Source organism: Pangasianodon hypophthalmus, chromosome 4 (genome assembly GCF_027358585.1).
Source record: "Pangasianodon hypophthalmus isolate fPanHyp1 chromosome 4, fPanHyp1.pri, whole genome shotgun sequence".
In the NCBI taxonomy this organism is placed as follows: domain Eukaryota; kingdom Metazoa; phylum Chordata; class Actinopteri; order Siluriformes; family Pangasiidae; genus Pangasianodon; species Pangasianodon hypophthalmus.
This window is the reverse complement of record NC_069713.1, coordinates 592,327-614,706: the sequence shown is the minus strand read 5'-3', so window position 1 is coordinate 614,706 and position 22,380 is coordinate 592,327. Positions and strand designations below refer to the sequence as shown.

General features: G+C 42.9%; 2 protein-coding genes across 3 annotated transcripts in view; both read left to right on the top strand.

Moving 5' to 3' along the window:
• Positions 1 to 22,380, top strand: part of LOC128318065 (uncharacterized) — a 147,165-nt gene that overhangs the window by 27,412 nt on the left and 97,373 nt on the right. The window lies entirely within an intron of this gene.
• Positions 8,539 to 15,277, top strand: LOC128318099 (uncharacterized). The gene is made up of 5 exons (XM_053233206.1): positions 8,539 to 8,599; positions 9,842 to 10,141; positions 10,250 to 10,543; positions 11,508 to 11,623; positions 12,144 to 15,277. Exons 1-5 carry the CDS (start codon positions 8,539 to 8,541, stop codon positions 12,288 to 12,290), a joined length of 918 nt encoding a protein of 305 aa, XP_053089181.1. The 3' UTR covers positions 12,291 to 15,277.

The window sequence follows — 22,380 nt, the reverse complement described above, 5'->3', positions numbered from 1 at the left end:
CAGCTAGACGGGCTAGCCTCGTTTCGTGCCGACAGAAACACAGCTCTGTGCGGTAAGGCTCGCGGCGGCGGCTTGTGTGTTTACATCAACACGGAATGGTGCAAGAACTCGGTGCTAGTCTCTAGTTACTGCTCATCGCTGGTGGAGTTTATGACTGTTAGATGTAGACCTTTTTATTTACCACGGGAATTCACTACTGTTTTCATAATCGGTGTCTACATTCCCCCCAGTGCTAACGCTAATGCTAAGGAGGCGCTCCGTGAACTGTATGGGGCTATTAGCGAGCTGCAGAATTCACACCCTGACGGACTGTTTATTGTTGCGGAGATTTCAACCATGCAAATCTCAAGTCAGTGCTCCCTAAATTCCATCAGCATGTGGACTTTGCAACGAGAGGGAAAAACGTGCTGGACCTTGTTTACACAAACATCCCTGGCGCGTACCAGGCGGAGCCCCGCCCCCGCCTCGGATACTCAGACCACATCTCTGTTATGCTAATGCCAGCATACAGACTGCTAGTCAGACGCTCCAAACCGGTTCTGAAGCAGGTGAAAACCTGGCCAGCAGGAGCCATCTCTGCTCTTCAGGACTGCTTTGAACACACTGACTGGCACATGTTCAGGGAAGCGGCAACTGACGGCGACTTCACTGACTTGGAGGAATACGCGACATCAGTGACCAGCTATATTAGCAAGTGCATTGATGACTTCACCGCCTCCAAGACCATCACCTCACGCTCCATCCAGAAGCCGTGGATGACTGCAGAGGTGCGTGCGCTACTGAGGACTCGAGACTCCGCCTTCAGAGCAGGCGATAAGGTGGACCTAAGAACAGCAAGGGCCAAACTGTCCCGGGCCATCAGAGAGGCGAATCGCGCACACGCCCAGAGAATCCACGACCACTTCAAGACCAGCAGAGACACCCGGCGCATGTGGCAGGACAAAACTAAAGAGATGGTTGTTGACTTCAGAAGAGCACAGAATGACCACTCTCCGCTGAACATCGACGGCTCGTCCGTGGAGATCGTCAAGAGCACCAAGTTTCTTGGTGTTCACTTGGCGGAGAACCTCACCTGGTCGCTCAACTCCAGCTCCATAACAAAGAAAGCCCAGCAGCGCCTGTACTTTCTGCGAAGGCTGAGGAAAGAACATCTTCCACCCTCCATCCTCACCATGTTCTACAGAGGGACTATCGAGAGCATCCTGAGCAGCTGCATCACTGCCTGGTTTGGGAATTGCACTGTTTCAGATCGCAAGACCCTGCAGCGGATAGTGAGGACAGCTGAGAAGATCATCGGGGTCTCTCTTCCCTCCATCACAGACATTTACACCTCTCGCTGCATCCGCAAAGCCACCAGCATTGTGGATGATCCCACACACCCCTCACACACACTCTTCACACTCCTGCCGTCTGGAAAACGGTACCGAAGCATTCGGGCCCTCACAACCAGACTGTGCAACAGTTTCTTCCCTCATGCCATCAGACTCCTAAATACCTAGAACTGGACTGAAGGAACACACACACACACACACACACACACACACACATACATATATACACACACACACACACAACTGAACCGGTCCAAAGGAACTCACGCATACATACATACATACATATATATACACAACGGAACATCCTCTATGCACATGCACTCCACATGTTTTGCACATGTCTTATTATTGCTGCTACTTCTATGTTTACACTGTTTACACTACCTCAGCTGTAATATTTGCACTACTGTCACTTTATCACTTTCAACTGGACTGTGTACTGGTCGGTGTCGTAGTTATGTACTGTCTGTTCTGTCTTGTGCTGTCTGCACATGTTTGCACTTGTGCACTTTACGTTTAATTTATGTAATTTATGTAGTCCCCGTAGTTCTGTGTTGTTCTGTGTTGTCTTATGTGGCACCTTGGTCCTGGAGAAACGTTGTTTCGTTTCACTGTGTACTTGTATATGGCTGAAATGACAGTAAACTCCACTTGACTTGACACACACACAACGAGCGCCAGTACATCCACAATTAGTGCAATATAACAGAATCGAATAAAGTCTGTTACAGTTCTTTTGTCACGTGACCACTTCCCGGATCAGTACCTCAGTCAGTAATACTATAACGTAAAACTGTATTTTTTGTATGTTACATATTTAGGAATTATCATAAAGTTATCAAAAGATGTGTAATAAGCATTTTCCTAAAAATAAAAAAAGGTCTGTCCATTCCTGTCACTCTGTTTTTGTTACTGTTTCTTGAAGATCTGTGGTGTTATGTTTTAAAAATAATAATAATAATAATAACAATAATAATAATAATAACAATAATAATAATAATAATAATAATAATGATTACTATGCACCTGTTTGTAAGGAAGGTTGTAAATTAACTAATTTCTCTATCCAGTGCTGTCACGTCACTTGACAACAGAACGAACGACGGGAGTAACGGTACCGACACGCAGCACGCAGGAGGAGCTTCAGCATGCAGGAGGAGCTTCAGCACACAGGAGGAGCTTCAGCATGCAGGAGGAGCTTCAGCACGCAGGAGGAGCTTCAGCATACAGGAGGAGCTTCGGCACGCAGGAGGAACTTCAGCATACAGGAGGAGCTTCGGCACGCAGGAGGAACTTCAGCATACAGGAGGAGCTTCGGCACGCAGGAGGACCGAGTGTTTAACCTTCACACGGTGAGTTAATTACAGATATTATAACACACAAATGTTATATAAATATTACAGTTTAAGCGACTGAGATGAGTTTATGTGTTAATACAGAGCTGCACTTTTAATAAACTCGTCATGAAGAGTTTCTGTAAAATGGAAAAAAATAAATAAATAAATAAATAAAACACCCGACAGTAAATAGTTCTGTAAATAGTTGTACAGAAATACCGGATTGTTATTTTGAGTAGTGTTTAGTGTTTTTATTGTTTTTGCTAATAAACGCCAAACGGTGGTGTATTTACTAGAGAAAATAGCGTTAATGTAGTGAGCTAGCTATCTCAGGATAAACAACAGAATGGCTCCTGACGGCCTTCACTTCCGGTTTTACTGCCGCTTTAGCTTTATGATTATATTGTGATTTTAAAAAAACACATTTATTATAACTTTTATCATAGCTTATTATTATTATTATTATTTAGTAATTTTCAGTTAAAATTAAGTGCGTAAAAGCCTTTCAGGAAGAACGGCTGGCTTAACCGCAGTCACGTGACGGACTTCACTTCCGGTTTTATTGCTGCTTTTTCTTCCGAGGAGAATCTGGAGGTACTATACTTGCGTTTGTGTTGCCAGGGATTCCCTCGTTGCGTTGTTGTTTGGAAGGAGTTTCCGGCGATGTTGACTGGTCGGCGGTCTGGTTGGCCTTATGTAGCGTCTCGAAAGACCAATGAGGAAGATAAACAGAGTGAGGCACGAACCCGGCGGAGTCTCGTAGGCGGGTTGCTAAACTTTGAAGAACCCTAACCCTGGTTCACATCGGTGAGAAGGCGAGAGTTGGAGGCTTTGCAGGAACCAGTCTGGATGCGGAGTCTCGGAGCAAGCGTGATCTCCTCGTGATGACAAGGGGTAAGAACTTCTAAAGCTCTTGGTTGATGAGACTTCCTTCAGATGTGGATGGAGACTCACTTGAGCTGCTTCATTCACTTGAGAATGCTCTGATTTTTACCGAGACCTGGCTCTCAGAGAAAGTACCGGAATCCTCTGTTCAGCTACAGTCTCACTCCTTACACCGAGGAGGTGTGTGTGTGTTTATCAACAACTCGTGGTGTGGAGACATACAGACTGTTTATAAGCACTGCTCGCCAGATGTGGAGTTTTTATTGCTGAAATGCCGTCCCTATTATCTACCAAGGGACTTCACTGCTGTGTTTATAGCCGCTGTTTACTGCTCCTGACACTGCGAGTAATCTCACTGCTCCTCCTGAAAGCACGGTTAATGAAGCCGCACGTAAAAAGCAGCTAAACTTTCTACACAACAATCATTTTAATTAAATAAGTCACAAAACGAACACAACAGTTGACTCTATCTATCAGTATACAGGCTAAAAGATTTATATAAATGTGTTTATATATATACAGTATCTCACAAAAGTGAGTACACCCCTTACATTTCAGCAATCATTTTATTATATGTTCTCAAGGGACAAAACTATAGAAATGAAAATTGGATATACTTTAGAGTAGTCAGTGTGCAGCTTGTATAGCAGTAAAGATTTACTGTCCTCTAAAAATAACTCAACATACAGCCATTATTGTCTAAATAACTGGCAACAAAAGTGAGTACACCCTGAGTGAACATGTCACAACTGTGTCCAAAGTGTCACTATTTTGTGTGAGCACCATTGTTGTCTACCACTGCCTTAATCCTCCTGGGCATGGAATTCACCAGAGCTGCACAGGTTGTTGCTGGGATCCTCTTCCACTCCTCCATAATGACATCACGGAGCTGCTGGATGTTAGACACATGGCGCGTCTCCACCTTCCGCTTGAGGATGCCCCACAGGTGCTCAATAGGGTTCAGGTCTGGAGACATACTTGGCCACCCCATCACCTTCAGCTTCCTCAGCAAGGCAGTTGTCATCTTGGCGGTGTGTTTGGGGTCGTTATCATGTTGGAAAACTGCCGTTCTGCCCAGTTTCTGAAGGGAGGGCATCATGTTCTGCTTCAGAATGTCACAGTACATGTTGGAATCCATGTTTCCCTCAATGAAGCCAGCTCCCCAGTACCAGCAGCACTCATGCAGCCCCAGACCATGATGCTACCACCATCATGCTTGACTGTAGGCAAGACACAATTTTCTTGGTACTCCTCACCAGGGCGTTGGCACACATGCTGGACACCATCTGAGCCAAACAAGTTTATCTTAGTCTCATCAGACCACAGGACATGGTTCCAGTAATTCATGCTCTTGGACAGGTTGTCTTCAGCAAACTGTTTGCGGGCTTTCTTGTGAGCCAGCTTCAGAAGAGGCTTCCTTCTGGGAAGACGGCCATGCAAACTGACTTGTTGCAGTGTGCAGCGTATGGTCTGAGCACTGACAAGCTGACCTTCCGCTTCCGCAACCTCTAAAGCAATGCTGGTAGCACTCATGCGTCTGTTTTTTGAAGCCAGCTTCTGCACCTGACGCACAACATGAGGACTCAACTTCTTAGATCGACCCTTGCGAGGGCTGTTCTGAGTGGAACCCATCTTGGAAAACCTCTGTATGACTCTGGCCACTGTACTGTAACTCAGTTTCAGGGTGTTACCGATCTTCTTATAGCCTAGGCCATCTTTGTGGAGAGCAACAATTCTAATTCTCAAATCCTCAGAGAGTTCTTTGGCATGAGGCGCCATGTTCAACATGCAGTGGTCAGTATGAGAGAATTGTACTCAAAGCACCAAATTTTAACTGCTCCAATACTAGATACACAAATTTGTATGGTCCTGTCAAGGAGACAAAAACATGAACATGATGAATAGGACATGTGGCTTTGCATGGTTAAACGACGTACAGCCGTTATCACTCAGGGTGTACTCACTTATGTTGCCAGCTATTTTGACAATAATGGCTGTATGTTAAGTCATTTTTACATGACAATAAATCTATACTGCTATACAAGCAGCACATTGACTACTCTAAAATATATCCAAATTTCATTTCTATAGTATTGTCCCTTGAGAAGATATACTAAAATGGTTGCTGAAATGTGAGGGGTGTACTCAATTTTGTGAGGTACTGTATATAAGAGACGCTATAAAGTTTTAAGCCAGATAAAAATAAATTTACAAAAAAACCTTCTTTAAGAAACTATATTATTATTATTATTATTATTATTATTATTATTATTATTATCTCTTTAAACTTCAATCGATATTGCCATTTTTTAGCCTGTATACTCACAGATACTATGAATTGTTGTGTGTTTGTTTTGTTACTGATCTATTTAAAATAATCGTTTTGTAGAAAGTTAAGGTGCTTTGGGTGTGTAGCAGCTCGCTGTGTGTGTGTGGTGTGTGTGTGTGTGTGTCTGTGGTGTGTGTGTGGTGTGTCTGTGGTGTGTCTGTGGTTGTGTGGGTGCTTCAGCGCTTTCAGGAAGAACGGCTGGTTCTTCATTTCTGGTTTCACTGCTGCTTTAGCTTTGTGGTTTTGTTGTGAAAAAAGGCCACATTTATAAATTGATGTCTTTTTTATCTCTCAGCCATTCTCCAGATGAGAGTGAAGCTACACTCTTTAAAAGCTTGCTTGATGGAGGAAATAATTTCATTTTCATCTTGGGAGATTAAAAAAAAAAAGAAAAGTAAACAGCACTGGAATGATCTCATCACTCAGATTAAACAATTAGACTCAAAATACGCAACTAAGCCTTCATCTGAACTTTTTACAGAAAGAACAAGGCTGCAAACTGAGACTGACCGAATAACAACTGAACAAACGGAACGACTTCTTCAATCTCGTTCTAAATTGTATTAACGTTCAAATTCTCACACAGATCACCTTCTAATATAATAACGTACATCTGTAAGGATGATGGTAAAGTCACAAAGGATGAATTAGAAATGAATTCAGTTTTTAAAACAATTCTATACTTCCTTATATTCGTCTGAAATTGAGCACGACCCATCCGAACTTGATTTTTTTTCCCCAAAATTCTTGTAGATGATGAAGCAGAACCAGAGAAGCCCCTAAACCTAGAAGAACTTAATTTGGCTCTTTTAAATATGCAAAACTCAAAAACCCCAGACCCTGATGGCTCTTTTACTGGCAGTATGTGAGGAATCATTTCTTGTAGACCGTCTTCCACATACATTTTATCCAGCAGCAGTTTCAGTGCTACTTAAGAAAGGGAAAGACCTCCTTAACTGTGGATCGTTTTGGCCTGTGTCTTTGCTTAATGTGGACTGTAAAATATTGGCAAAAGTTTTAACCCGAAGATTGGAGAATGTTCTACCTTCCATCATAACACCGGACCAGACCGGATTCATAAAAAATCGATTTTCTTTTTTTAATATTCACAGAGTATTTGATATTATTTACTCCCTTTATATAAATAAGCTTATACCAGAAATTATAATATCTCTAGATGCTGAAAAAGCTTTTGATAGAGAGAAGTGGATCTTTTCAGCTGTTTAAAGAAATTCGGTTTGGGCCCAAAGTTCTTATCATGGGTAAAATTTCTGTATGCTTTTCCCTCCTCATCTGTCATCACTAATAATATTAGTTCACAATTTCTTCCATTACACAGGGGAACTAGACAGGGAGGCCCCATGTGTCCCCACTTTTCACAGTAGCGATTGAACCTTTAGCTGTTTTGCTGAGATCAACATCAGTTATTCAGGGAATTATTAGAGGGGCAGAGAGCGTAAATTATCATTATACGCAGATGACCTGCTCCTGTATATCTCAGATCCACATAATTCTCTTCCTCACGTTGTGGCTGTATTTGAGCGTTTCAGCACTATGTCAGGATATAATGTCAATCTTTCCAAGAGTGAGCTATTTCCTATAAATCAAGCTGCAAAACTATCTTCCTTTTCTGCTTATCCATTTAAATTAGCCCCAGACAGTGTCACATATCTTGGTGTGGTTGTATCAAGAAATACTTCTGAGTTATTTAAACTTAATTTTGCTTCACATTTAGTCTGAACAAAGATAGCTGTTGAAAAATAGTCCAGGCTGTAATTAAGATGAACGCTCTCCCTAAATTATAACTTTGATCGTAGCTTATTATTATTATTATTAGTAGTAGTAGTAGTAGTAGTAATTTTCAGTTGATGAGGTTAAAAAGTTTTATGAAGTAGATAGTGTGGGAATACAAATTTTAAGAGCTATTCTTTCTTTGCCAGTATAGTTTCTGCCAGTCTTGTTCCTTTCTTTATAAGTCAAATGAACCAGGATACTGTAACTATCTTTAGTACCTTTTTGTAATTGATAATTCGTGGTGCTCCTTTCATATCCTTTGAACTGGGGACCATTGTTCGTGTTCCTCAATACCTGAATGTACCCCCATAGGTGTGGATTTTCTCTTTGTTTCTATGATAATGAATGTCTGAGTAGGATAGTTATGCTGATTGGATTAAGACTAGTGAAACGGGGTGGGTGGCCAGAACTGTCTACTTCATTTGCTTTTGCTTTGTTTAGGGTCGCCACCACACCATTTGCCTCCATCTCTAGGAACTGCCCCCAAATGTATATAATCTACAATGCATCACTGCCTTAGTCAGACTTGATGACTGCAGCGACCGACCAGCGCGTTCTCAATAAAGAATCCTGCTGAAGAGAATCCAAGTCTCCTGGTCTTCACTGAAAAAGTTTCCAACAATAGCTACAAATAAATATTAATCAATATTAGTAATTACTAGCCCCTCACTTAGCCGTCACAGCTCCAGTGTGTGTGTGTGTGTGTGTGTGTGTGTGTGTGTGTCAGGTTCCTGTCTCTACTCTCCATGTCGTTCTTTGTTCTTAAGCTTTCCCACTGCACTTATTGTGTTTAGGTACCTGGTTAATTCCTCACCTGTTCTCACCTGTGCAGTGCTGCTGGTGGTGTTGTGTCTCAGACATGGAGTCCTGCAGGGTTCCTCACCAGGTCCTGCTTTTATTCGTCCTCACGTTCATCACAGGTGAGTGTGATTTCAGTCTCACTGCTCACACTGGGCTCAGCGAGTTCCTCTTACAGTCTTACAAACCTCTATTAAACATGTTTTAGGATTAATTACATTTACTTTCTCAGGATTTAATTTCAGAGTTCAGAGGATCAAAGTGTGAAAATCCTTCTATTAAGAAACAAACCTGAGTTACAGGAGAGTGTTACTGCGTCATCAAATATAAGAGCCAATCAGGTTCCATATGCAAATACAGGCCAAACAGCAGCAGTGTACCAGTCACCAGGGGAAAGGGGGTGGAGCCTGTCGGGATGGAGGCTTTTAGATTTATTCTGTTTATTTACTCTGGATTTAGTGATGAGGCTGAAAGTGTCAGTACTTTTAGGCCTTTTCTCATTCGTTAGCATATATGTTTAGAAATCATTTCAGTAAATAAAAAATAAAAACACTTCAGAATGTATTCATGTAAAATATCTTGATCTTGATCTTTACTGATATTTTTTCTTTTTATTTTATGCTGCTATTTAATCAGTTGTGATTATAATGGAAAGAGAAAAGCGTATAATAACGTTTAGTGAAATGTAAAACAGCAATATTGTTTAAAATGTATGTATACAGATCATATATGATATAAAACATGAATTATAGACTCCTGAGTGAGAGACGTTAGTGTGACATCAGCTGCACCTCCTGGTTGCAGAAACAATGCAGGAGACTATAATGATTTAAGAGCTGAGACAGAATTTGTTTTCTAAAACGTTGAGCTGTGCTTTTGAGCGTCAGAATCGGAAATGTGATTATAAACACATCTGTTTTCACTGCGTTACTATCAGATAATCAACAATTTAACAGGCTTAGCTTGCTAGTTAAGTAAAATAACTAATTTAAATTGTTTTAATAAACCTGTATAGCCTGCTAAAAAATCATACCGTAAGGATCTTCTAGAGTTCCACTGTTAGTTTAGCTGAACAGCACTCGCTGTCCTTTAGTGCTAATCCATAATAACAACTGAAGAACATTTTAGCTAACATCAGTCTGATTCTTGAAAGAATCTGTAGTTCTCTTATGACAGGTTCTGGTCTCTTATGGTTTTCTTGCAACCAGGTCACATGTGCATATTGTTTTATTTATAAACACAAAGTGTTTTATAGGAAGGCTTTATACTGAAATGTGTGAGATCTACACATTTTAATTTTAATTTAATCGTGTGTGCATGTATAGGTTTATATTTTATTCTGTTTACCTGCTTCTCTCTTTCAGTACCTGTATCAGCTGTCACTACTGTACAGGTGAAGTTTAATCAGGCTGCTGATCTGCCCTGTGAACGGAAATGTTCTCGTGAGGCCAAATGGACTCTGTTCAGTAACCGAGATGATGCAGTGGCTCGGTGTGATCAGACATCCTGCTGGTCACTAAAGGAGGGATTTAAAATGTCCTATGATCAGTACCTGAAGGGAGATCTCACCCTCACCATCACTGCAGCTGATTACAGTATGAGGGGTTTATACACGTGTGAGTGTGGTGGCACAGACATTGATGATGTGCGTCTCAACATCGAGAGTAAGTGTCTTTACCTGCTCTATAGCTTATACACTCTTACTGATTTAGGTTTAATGTGTTATATCACATTTACACCCAGTTAAGATGTGGAGTGTTTTTTCTCCTCAGCCATGACATCATCAGTTCAGATAAACGCTGGTGAAGATCTGCAGCTGGATTTGCACGTATCAGAGCGAGTGGAGGTGATCTATAAGGGTGGAGATTCAGCAGATCCACATGGTGAACAGATCTGCACTGTGGATAGAAGCTCACTAAACTGTACAGCTGAATACACACCGAGAACATCACTCACTAACACAGTTCTTACACTGAGAGGAGTAAAGCTGACTGATCGGGGAGTTTACATCGTCCAGGACACGGAGAATTATGAATATCTTCATATTTACTCAGTATCAGTGAGAGGTACGTATTCAGTGTGATTGGTGTCCGTGTGGAAACTTCAACATTTAAATATAAACCCTCTTTTAAGAAACAAATAGGATTTTTGCAGTCAAAGTGTGTGTAGGATGAAGTCAGTAAAGCTAACAGTGTGTGTGTGTGTGTGTGTGTGTGTGTAGGATAAAGTCAGTAAAGCTAACAGTGTGTGTGTGTGTGTGTGTGTGTGTGTGTGTGTGTAGGATGAAGTCAGTAAAGCTAACAGTGTGTGTGTGTGTGTGTGTGTGTGTGTGTGTGTGTAGGATGAAGTCAGTAAAGCTAACAGTGTGTGTGTGTGTGTGTGTGTGTGTGTGTGTAGGATGAAGTCAGTAAAGCTAACAGTGTGTGTGTGTGTGTGTGTGTGTGTAGGATAAAGTCAGTAAAGCTAACAGTGTGTGTGTGTGTGTGTGTGTGTGTGTGTGTGTAGGATAAAGTCAGTAAAGCTAACAGTGTGTGTGTGTGTGTGTGTGTGTGTGTAGGATAAAGTCAGTAAAGCTAACAGTGTGTGTGTGTGTGTGTGTATGTGTGTGTGGGATAAAGTCAGTAAAGCTAACAGTGTGTGTGTGTGTGTGTGTGTAGGATAAAGTCAGTAAAGCTAACAGTGTGTGTGTGTGTGTGTGTGTGTGTGTGTGTAGGATAAAGTGAGTAAAGCTAACAGTGTGTGTGTGTGTGTGTGTGTGTGTGTGTGTAGGATAAAGTCAGTAAAGCTAACAGTGTGTGTGTGTGTGTGTGTGTGTAGGATAAAGTCAGTAAAGCTAACAGTGTGTGTGTGTGTGTGTGTGTGTGTAGGATAAAGTCAGTAAAGCTAACAGTGTGTGTGTGTGTATGTGTGTGTGGGATAAAGTCAGTAAAGCTAACAGTGTGTGTGTGTGTGTGTGTCTGTGTGTGTGTGTGTACGATAAAGTCAGTAAAGCTAACAGTGTGTGTGTGTGTGTGTGTGTGTTTGAGACAGAGAGAGCGCTACCAGTGTGGGCGATTATCCTGATAGTGCTGATGGTTCTTCTGCTTGTTGCGCTGCCTGTGATGATAATCTGCTACCTGAGGAATCGGTGCTGCCAAAGAGATGAAGTAAGTACCAGTGACGTGCAGCTCCGTGACATCAGAGATCACATGACTGTGTGCTGTAACCAGAATAAAATCCACAGCACATCACCCTGATTAGACGCCACTCAGTCACTGCATGCACACTTCCACAAAATAAATAGAATTATCACCTATAAATTACACTTTTACTGTCAGAATAGTTCCACGTTTAATTCAGTAATCTCACATGATCACTGAGAGAGAACAGTTAACTGTTTAAACATCAGATTATTAATAGTTTTAAATATTTATCTGAACACTCAGCATTACATACGATGCTCTGACTCTTTAAAACTGAATTCCTCCAGTCTCACTCTGAGAAGCAAATCCTCTACAGTCTCTTTATAAATAAAGACTTTCAACTGAATTCATCTTAATTTTATTCCTCAGCCTTTCAGGAGATGTGATGAATTTATTGAGTGTAGGTTTTGAAGTTGGTGATTAGTATTTAATACTGTGCACTTTAATGACTTTTTATACGTTTCATCTCTATTAACTCGTACAGAGGAGCAGCAGTGGAGCAGGAAGAGACCAGACCTGGAATGGTACCTCAGAAATGCCTAAACTGCCAGAGAAACAAATGATGATGAAGCAGGAAGAGAACCTGAAGCTCAAACATAAGAATGGAGTAACAGAGGGAAGAGATTTATAACTTCATACAGCATGTTTGAATTATTACTTTTTGTTTTGCATCGTTGTTTCTGCTCTGACTTTCTTCAGAAGTGTTCAGGTTTGTGAACCCTGCAAGCTCATGTTTTTCCCACCTGTGTGAAGGTTAAAAACTCGGTTTGCTCTGCTGCTGAAGCTGCGCCTTTTACACTTTCAGTTTCTCTAATTCCTCTCCGCTGTTAATATTTTATTGAACTAGACACAAACTACATGAATTACAAATCGAGCTAACACATTTTTCCCCTTGTGGTGCATAAATATTCCCACCCTTTAGAAATGTTGGTCCAGTGATACATGATAAACAATGTGCATTATGAAATATAGGCATCCAGTAAAACAGCTGTGTTTAATTTTAAAAACTGTGAGAAACTGAGTTTAATCATACTTTTATTCAGTGTCCTACAAAATTAATGACACTGAAAATAGGGAGAAAAAAATAATAATAAAATAGCTGGGACTGATCAGTGTTTACTGGGTGTGTCCTCTGTTACGACCCACACCAGTACTGCTGGCATCAACTTCCAGCTTGAAGGGTTTTCCAAATTAGGGGCAAACACTGATCAGTCCCAGCTCGTGAACACCTTCATGAGCTCACACACTCTCTGCAGTTTCATAATGTTCGTGTTTTTCCCACCTGTCTGTTGTGATTCCTCTCCCTGTGAGCTGCTCCATGTCAGTTTGAGCTGCTCAGTAACTTTCCCACTAGCTGGGACCGATCAGTGTTTACTGGGTGTGTCCTCATACACACGTGTTCACTAGCTGGGACTGATCAGTGTTTACTGGGTGTGTCCTCACACACACGTGTTCACTAGCTGGGACTGATCAGTGTTTACTGGGTGTGTCCTCACACACACGTGTTCACTAGCTGGGACTGATCAGTGTTTACTGGGTGTGTCCTCACACACACGTGTTCACTAGCTGTGTCTGATCAGTGTTTACTGGGGTGTTGTATTTGCTGGAGCTGATTAGCGTCACTGAGCTTTGTTTTATTACTGTACACCGGAGTGACTCCATCTTCTCCCCTCAGTCGTGGCTCTGCAGTGGCGCTTAACTGCTCCATAACTCAGCTTCACTGCTACAACTCCTGGGCAAAAATACTGTTGATCACCATCTCAACACCTTTTGATTATCCTCATCATCCTTGACCTTTCAGCAGCGTTTGACACAGTGAACCACAAGACTCTCTTGTCCATGAGTCTAGGAATTGGTGGTACAGCCGGTGGTGTCATGGAGGAGAGCCACATCTGCTCCCCGCAGACTCTCCACTGGTGTCCCACAAGGCTCAGTACTTGGTCCTCTCCTGTTCTCCCTCTATACTCGATCTCTTGGTGCGGTCATATCCTCACATGGGTTTTCATACCACTGCTACTGCCACTCAACTCCTCCTCTCCTTCCCTCCCTCAGACACTCATGTTTCTGCTCGGATATCAGCATGTCTGGCAGATATCTCATAAGAAGAATTCATCCATTTCTATCCACACAGGCTGCTCAGGTGCTTTTTCAGACACTTGTCATTTTGAGACTGGGCTACTGCATTTCACTTCTGGCAGGTCTGCTTCTGAGAGCCATTCGACCTCTGCAACTGATCCAGAATGCAGCTGCAAGACTGGTTTTCAATCTTCCCAAGTTCTCCTCTACACCACCCCATTGCTACGCTCCCTTCACTGGCTTCCTGTAGCTGCTGCATCAGATTAAAAACACTGATGCTCACCTACAAAGCCAAAAACAGACCAGCACTCTCTTATCTCAAAGCACTTATCACACTCTCCCTCCGATCCTCTAGCACTGCTCGACTACTCCCACCTTCTCTCAGGGTACAAGGAAGACCTGCATCAGGACTCTTCTCTGTTCTGGCACTGAGGTGTCTGAATGATTGGAATAAACTTCCTCTAGATGTCCGAGCAGCTGAGTCACTGGTAGTCTTCAACCATACCTCCTAAAGTACTTAAATTAGAAATTCATTAAAAAAAAAAAAGGAAAAAAAAAACAACTCTCAACAAGTTGTGCAGTTTTTGGACTGATGGTATTCTTAGTCTGTGACCTAGCGAACCAGTATCAGAGTGTATTTATTGATAGAGACTTCAAAGCACTTCGGTAAGTTGGTCTGGATAAGAGCATCTGCCAATAAATAAATGTATAAACGGCATAAATGTAAATGTAAATTAATTTTGTGTGTGTTCTGGATAGAAATTATTGAATAATGTAAATATGTAAATAGCATATAGCAAATGTAAATAGCAAACAAATGTGACATCAAAAAAATCTTCCTTGATGTAATGCATTTTGATGTGCAAATGGTCTTTCTGTAGTTGTGGAAATGGTCATTAAATGGTAACAGCGCCACCTGCAGTACGGGAGCAGTCATACAACATGGCCAGTATGAAACTGCAGAGAGTCTGTGAGCTCATGAAGGTGGTTTTATCTTCACACAGCGCTCACAGACGTTATCTCCATGTTACATATGCTGAGGCCTTAACACAGCTGAAGTAAAAATGTCAGTCTTGATATTCCAATAGCTCTCTACTGAGTTTCTAGAAACAACTTTTTTGAATATTAAACATTATTTTTTTTAAAATTCCTTTAAACTTTTGTTTTCCTTTTCACTGCTAATTTTTAGACATTAAATAAAAGTATTTTCAAATTAAAAGGTTTGTTTTTAAATGCTGTTTTGCTGTGGATTTCTTACCAAACCTACATTTCCTGCTGCATGTCATGTAACGCAGAAATACCTCCAAAATATCATTTTATAATAATTTTGTCATATTTCCCACCTCTACCATGTGCTCATGTTTGTGTTTGCAGATATCAGCTATTTGCTTTCTAACATTTGCTTATTATTACATTCTGCAGTTGATGATGTGTAACATATAATACCAGATTTATATAATATCAGATTTGTTTGTGTAAGTCAAAAGAATACAGGAATAAACAGATGCAGAAAAATACAAATAAACTTGTATGTTTTTATTTTGGGAAATAATTTTTGTGGCTTTTTACTAGGAACATCAGACAATATTTAAAACATTTATCCTTTAATGTAATGTTATACTTTACTCTGTCTTTATTCAAATGTAGATTAAGTCTGCAGCTGCTTCATTATTGCATCTGTAAAAGAAGCAGAATTTGTCCTGCAGGATTCCAGTGGGTTTCTGTTCTTAGAGGTATGAATCTCTCTGGATAAGAGTCTCTGCTAAACACTAGAAATGTAAATCAGTCAGATACCTCCTGACCTCCACTGTGGTTTCAGTACTGGCACTTTGGACCTGCTGAGTTTTATTAAAGCCAACACAAGATTTCAGACTGTGATGTTATTTCACCTGTGCTGTGAGATCACATCTGATATAAACCCAGACTGGCCAGATTTCACTCCATTCAATTTTATTTATATAGTGATTTTTAACGATAGACATTGTGCTAAAGCAGCTTTACAGAAATGCAGGTCTGGTTTTAGATCCTTAATGAACAAGCCAGAGGAGGCAGCGGGGGGAGAGGAAACAAAAACGAGGATGCCGGGCAGGCCTACTTATTCGGCTATGTAAACAACCGTTTAAACCACCACTTCCGAGCATCTTTCTCACCAAGCCAGATCTATGACACACAAAATGGATGAGTTGGAGCTACAAATCACAGCAAATCGTCTCGTTCGGGATTGCTGCGTGATGGTAATGTGAATGAACCAAAACCTGGCTTCACGCGCTAATTCCCGATGCTGCGATTCAGCTAGCAGGACGACAATCCACTGGCAGGACAGAAACAAAAACTCGGGTAAGAGCAGAAGAGGGGGACTTTGCATCTTTGTGCACAATGATTGGTAAAATCATAGACAGGTACTGGTCCCCTGACTTAGAAATGCTGACGGTTATTTGTAAACCATTTTATTTACCAAGAGAGCTAACAGCAGTGATAGTGACTGCTGTGTACACTCCAGCAGACGCTAATGCTAATCACTACCGTAAATAAACACCGACGAACTCATCCAGACGGAGTGTACATCATAGCGGGTGATTTTAATCAAACGTGCCTGAAAACAGTACTACCTAATTTCACCCAATATGATAAGTGTGCAACCAGAAGGAAAAATACACTGGACCATGTGTACTCCAACATAAAGAATGCCTACAGGGCTGCACCTCTCCCCTACCTAGGACAGTCAGGTCACTGTTCACTGCTCCTTCTCCCTGTATACACCCCGCTGAGGAAAACAAAGCCAGTCATAAAGATCATAAAAACTTGGCCTGAGGGAGCTCTCTCTCAACTGCAGGACTGTTTGAAATGTACAGCCTGGGAGGTTTTTGAACAGCAGGACCTGGGGCAATACACAGAAACTGTATTGTTTTATATTAAAAACTGCACGGACAATGTCACTGTCGACAAAAAGATTCAGAAAAACTGGATAACAAGTGGATGACAAGTGAGGTCCAGTCACTGCTCAAAGACCCAAGAAGAGTGTGGCAGGGAATTCAGAGCATCACCAATTACAAGAACAATAACCACAGCACCATCTATGCTGATGCCTCACTGGCTGAGGAACTTAACCATTTCTTTGCCTGCTTTGAGGTCACTGGGGCCAATGCAAATTCAATGCCACCACCAACCTCTAGCACCTGCCATTTCACCCTACAGGAATGGGAGGAGAGACAAGTGCTCAAAACCGTAAAGACAAGAAAGGATGCTGGCCCTGACGGAGTATCTGACAAGGTACAGATTCCTGGGTGTCCACATATCTGATGACCTCTTTTGGTCTGCTAACACCTTAGCAATCATCAAAAAGGCACAGCAACGGCTACAATTCCTCAGAGTGCACAGAAAAAACAACCTGGAGTGCAAGCTGCTGGTGGCCTTTTACCACTCCACCATCGAAAGCATGGTAGTATACAGCATTTTGGTGTGGTACTCCAGTTTACATTTACAGCATTTAGCAGACACCCTTATCCAGAACAACTTACATCTCATTTTTTTTTATACAACTGAGCAGTTGTGGGTTAAGGGCCTTGCTCAAGGGCCCAGCAGTGGCAGCTTGATGGTGCTGGGGATTGAACTCATGACCTTCCAATCAGTAGTCCAACATCTTAACCACTGAGCTACCACTGCCCCTCCAGTTGCACTGCAGCAGACAAGAGCCCTCCAAAGGATAATCAACACAACACAAAAAATCACTGGCTGCTCACTACCCTTGCTGGAAGATATTGCCTGCTCCCGATATCTCATTAGGGCCAAAAACATCATCAAGGACACATCACACCCAGGCCACCACCTGTTTGATCTACTGCCCTCGGACAGGCGGTACAGATCCTTAAGAACAAGGACCACTCGCTTTTCAGGACAGTTTTTTCCCTAATGCTATCAGGACTATAAACCCACAAATTCACTAAACGTTAACTGTCAATGTACAGTACTACCTCTGATCACTGTGTCCAACTCCAGTGACTTATTTCTCTACTTTTGTCTACACTTGCTGTTTATATCATATGTAGAATGTCAATGTGCAATACTATCACCTGATCACTTTATTTATCAGGACTCTAAACTCTCAATGCACTAAATGTAGAATGTAAATGTGCAATTACTATCTCTGGTCACTTACTCAACTACTGTTCAATGTGCAATATTATGACTTAGTCACCTGCAGTATATACTTTATACTATACTGAATACTTGGAGATTATTGGTAAGGAACATCAAAAACCCTGCTTTCGGTTGGAGATCACGAGTTTAAGTCCCACAGTGCCACAGCCGTTCGTGGCCGAGAGTACAAGAGGGCTAAACTGGCTGTGCTCTCTGGGTGGGAGGGGCATACTCTCTCTCCCCTGTCAATCACAGTGACACTAGCCTATTGTAGCGCTTTCCTCCGAGTTTGATCCTGTTCCTGGGTTCCTGTGTGGAATTTCACTATATTTATACTAAATTTCCCCTTTGGGATGAATAACGAACATCTATCTATCTATCCATTCATCCCTCCATCCATTCATTTATCTATCTATCTATGTATCTATCTATCTATGTATCTATCTAATTATATATCTGTCCATTCATCCCTCTATCTATCCAGCGATCTGTCGAGCCTCATGTTTGTCAGTGCAAGAAAACAAGTGCTGCAGGTTAAAGGCGTCTCCTGATTGGTTCCCTGGTTGCTAAGGGACACAGTTTCCCTAGTAACGTAGACTTTTTTTTTAATCTAAATTTGTGTGGCAGTAAAATAACGCTATTAGCACACCTGTATCGAAATATTTATAAAGTGTAAACAGGTATAAATTACCTCAGGTTATCATTAACATTATGATTAAAGATTCACACAAAGCATGTGTTCGTTATAAACTGTGTAACTGAGGGATACAGTGTGGATTTAATGTGTAATGTCACAGACAGGCCAGTAGGGGTCAGTGTTGTCTTTAATTTACCTGCTGCTGAGGTCTTTATTCTGGAGTTCAGTAGATAAACACGACTACACTGAGGAGAGACATGTAGCTACTGTAAATGGCAATAAAGTGAACTGTTAAAGTGTTATTTAAATAAAAGATGCATTAGTGACTACAGAGAGATATTTAATTAAATAACCACGCAGGACTATACGGGAGTAACGGTACCGACGCGCACCACGCAGGACTATACGGGAATAACGGTACCGACGCACACCACGCGGGACTATACGGGAGTAAGGGTATCGACGCGCACCACGCGGGACTATACGGGAGTAACGGTACCGACGCGCACCACGCGGGACTATACGGGAGTAACGGTACCGACACGCACCACGCGGGACTATACGGGAGTAACGGTACCGAGACACACCACGCAGGACTATACGGGAGTAACGGTACCGACGCGCACCACGCAGGACTATACAGGAGTAACGGTACCGACGCGCACCACGCAGGACTATACGGGAGTAAGGCTACCGACACGCACCACGCAGGACTATACGGGAGTAACGGTACCGACGCGCACCACGCAGGACTATACAGGAGTAACGGTACCGACGCGCACCACGCAGGACTATACGGGAGTAAGGCTACCGACGCGCACCACGCAGGACTATATGGGAGTAACGGTACCGACGCGCACCACGCAGGACTATACGGGAGTAACGGTACCGACGCACACCACGCAGGACTATACGGGAGTAACGGTACCGACACGCACCACGCGGGACTATACGGGAGTAATGGTACCGACACGCACCACGCGGGACTATACGGGAGTAAGGCTACCGACGCGCACCACGCAGGACTATACGGGAGTAACGGTACCGACGCACACCACGCAGGACTATACGGGAGTAACGGTACCGACACACACCACGCGGGACTATACGGGAGTAATGGTACCGACACGCACCACGCAGGACTATACGGGAGTAAGGGTACCAACACACACCACGCGGGACTATACGGGAGTAAGGCTACCGACGCGCACCACGCAGGACTATACGGGAGTAACGGTACCGACGCACACCACGCAGGACTATACGGGAGTAACGGTACCGACACACACCACGCGGGACTATACGGGAGTAATGGTACCGACACGCACCACGCAGGACTATACGGGACTAAGGCTACCGACGCGCACCACGCAGGACTATACGGGAGTAACGGTACCGACGCGCACCATGCGGGACTATACGGGAGTAACGGTACCGACACGCACCACGCGGGACTATACGGGAGTAAGGGTACCGACGTGCACCACGCAGGACTATACGGGAGTAACGGTACCGACGCGCACCACGCAGGACTATACAGGAGTAAGGGTACCGACACGCACCATGGGGGATTATTTTCTATTTTGCGTCATCGCGTATCGCTGTAGTTTAGGATTGTGGGGGATTGTTGCTAAATTATTTTCTATTTTGCATCGTCGAGTATCGCTGTAGTTTAGGATTGTGGGGGTTTGTTGCTGAATTATTTTCTATTTTGCATCGTCGCGTATCGCTCTAGTTTAGGATTGTGGGGGTTTGTTGCTGAATTATTTTCTATTTTGCATCGTTGTATATCACTGTAGTTTAGGATTGTGGGGGTTTGTTGCTGAATTATTTTCTATTTTGCATCGTTGTATATCGCTGTAGTTTAGGATTGTGGGGGTTTGTTGCTGGTTGAAGTTCTGGTTGCTTTTGTCTGCAGGTTCAGCAGCAGGTTCGTGTTCAGCAGATGTTTGTTTTGTCTCCTTTGCTCTGAAGTTTGAAGAAAACACAAAGAGAAGGGAAAAAAGGACATTACTCCATTGTCACCTGAAGAACAGGTAAGCAGTTGTGATTTTAGTAGCACCTCGGTGTGTTGTTGGTTTTAAACTGGATTTTTAAATAAACGATGATCTGTCTACATGTAAATTAGGTTTAATGTCATGTTAACTAATATTAACTAACATATTCACTAACGTACAGTATTGATCCACAGGAGCAAGAGACACAGTACAGCACTGATACTTTCCAAGCAGCACCGCCGGTGTCCTGCACATCATTCCAGGTAACATCTATTGCATTTCAGCCCACATTAAGAACTGCTAACTCTACTCAAAACATGCTAACCCTAGCTAACTAGCACCAGTAATTCATCTTGCAAATAATAAGGTGAACTAAAACTGAAATTGGACAACAAGATGTGGGTTTGTCTTTAATTATCCTTAATTCATTCCTCATTATCTCCATCACTTACCGCTGTCCTGTTTCCTCTTTTCCTCCTCTTCTTGTTTTCTCTTGCGCTTCTGGCTCCCAGATAGGTACAGTATGTCCTCTTCATCTTCAGGAGTTAAAGCTTGTGCGACTCGAGTGTGAAGGGGTGGCGCAGAAGCATAAACAAGTCACAAACGAGACAGTGCCCCTAAAGGGGGTTGCTGAGATGTTGCTGCACATTATTTTAAGATGAAAATTTCTGATGATTTAAAAGATCAGCCCTCAGGGGCCTCTCAGAATGCGGGGCAGCAGGTAATTGCTGGCCTTGCCTGCTCTGTAGATACGCCTCTGCGTGCATGGATATTGCTACATAACAACACTGCAACTATTTTAACTTCAAGATGGCGGCGCGTGCACACGCTGCAGCTTCTCTCTCTCCCGACGGAACGGTGTTTTCGTGTTTTTTATCTTGTAAGTTGCAGTGTTATTGTAAGTATTCGTCACGTCTGTCTGTCTTTAAGCGTGTATACAGTCGTGAGTTTCTGGTCGTCGTCGGTAGAACCACATTTTTAGAGTTAAACTCTAAAAAGAGCTGCGTGACCTCGGTCTGCTCCGGAGGTCTATTCCATCACCGACCCCCACTCCTGTATCTCGCCCACAGTGGATGCGCCACAAGCGGCGTGAAAGGAAGCAGAAGAGGGGGATAAGCCTGGAGGTATCCGGGCTAGGCTAGCGGCTAACCCACACAAGCCAGCGATCCCCACCATCGTACTGGCCAACGTACGCTCTTTGGAAAATAAACTGGACTACATCCGTTTACTGCGCTCCACTCAGAGGATTGTAAGAGACTGTTGTGTTTTTGTATTCACGGAAACATGGCTCAGCAACAGCGTCCCGGACTCTGCCATTCAGCTCGACCAGCTAACATGCTATCGTGCAGACAGAGTTCTCATCGAGGGAGGTAAGTCCCGCGGCGGCGGGCTTTGTGCTTACATCAATGATGCTTGGTGCCGTGACGCTGTTGTCAGCTGCAGACACTGTTCACCCCTGGCGGAGTTCATGATTATTAAGTGCCGTCTGTTCTATCTACCGAGGGAATATACAGCCATACTGCTCGTTGCTGTATACATCCCTCCCAGCTCCAGTAACAACAACAGGAGTGAGGCACTGAATGAACTATACCAGCACATCAGTGAGCAGCAGACAGCCCACCCTGATGCATTTCTCATCTTGGCTGGGGATTTCAACCATGCAGACCTAAAGAGTGAGTTTCCTAAAATATATCAACACACTAGGGGAAACAACATACTGGACTTTGTTTACACCACCCAGAGAGGAGCTTACAAGGCTCTTCCCCTCCCCCACCTTGGTGCCTCAGACCACATCACTGTCATGCTAATGCCTGCATACAGACCGCTTGTTAAAGTTGCCAAACCAGTTCGCAAACAAATACTGGTGTGGCCAG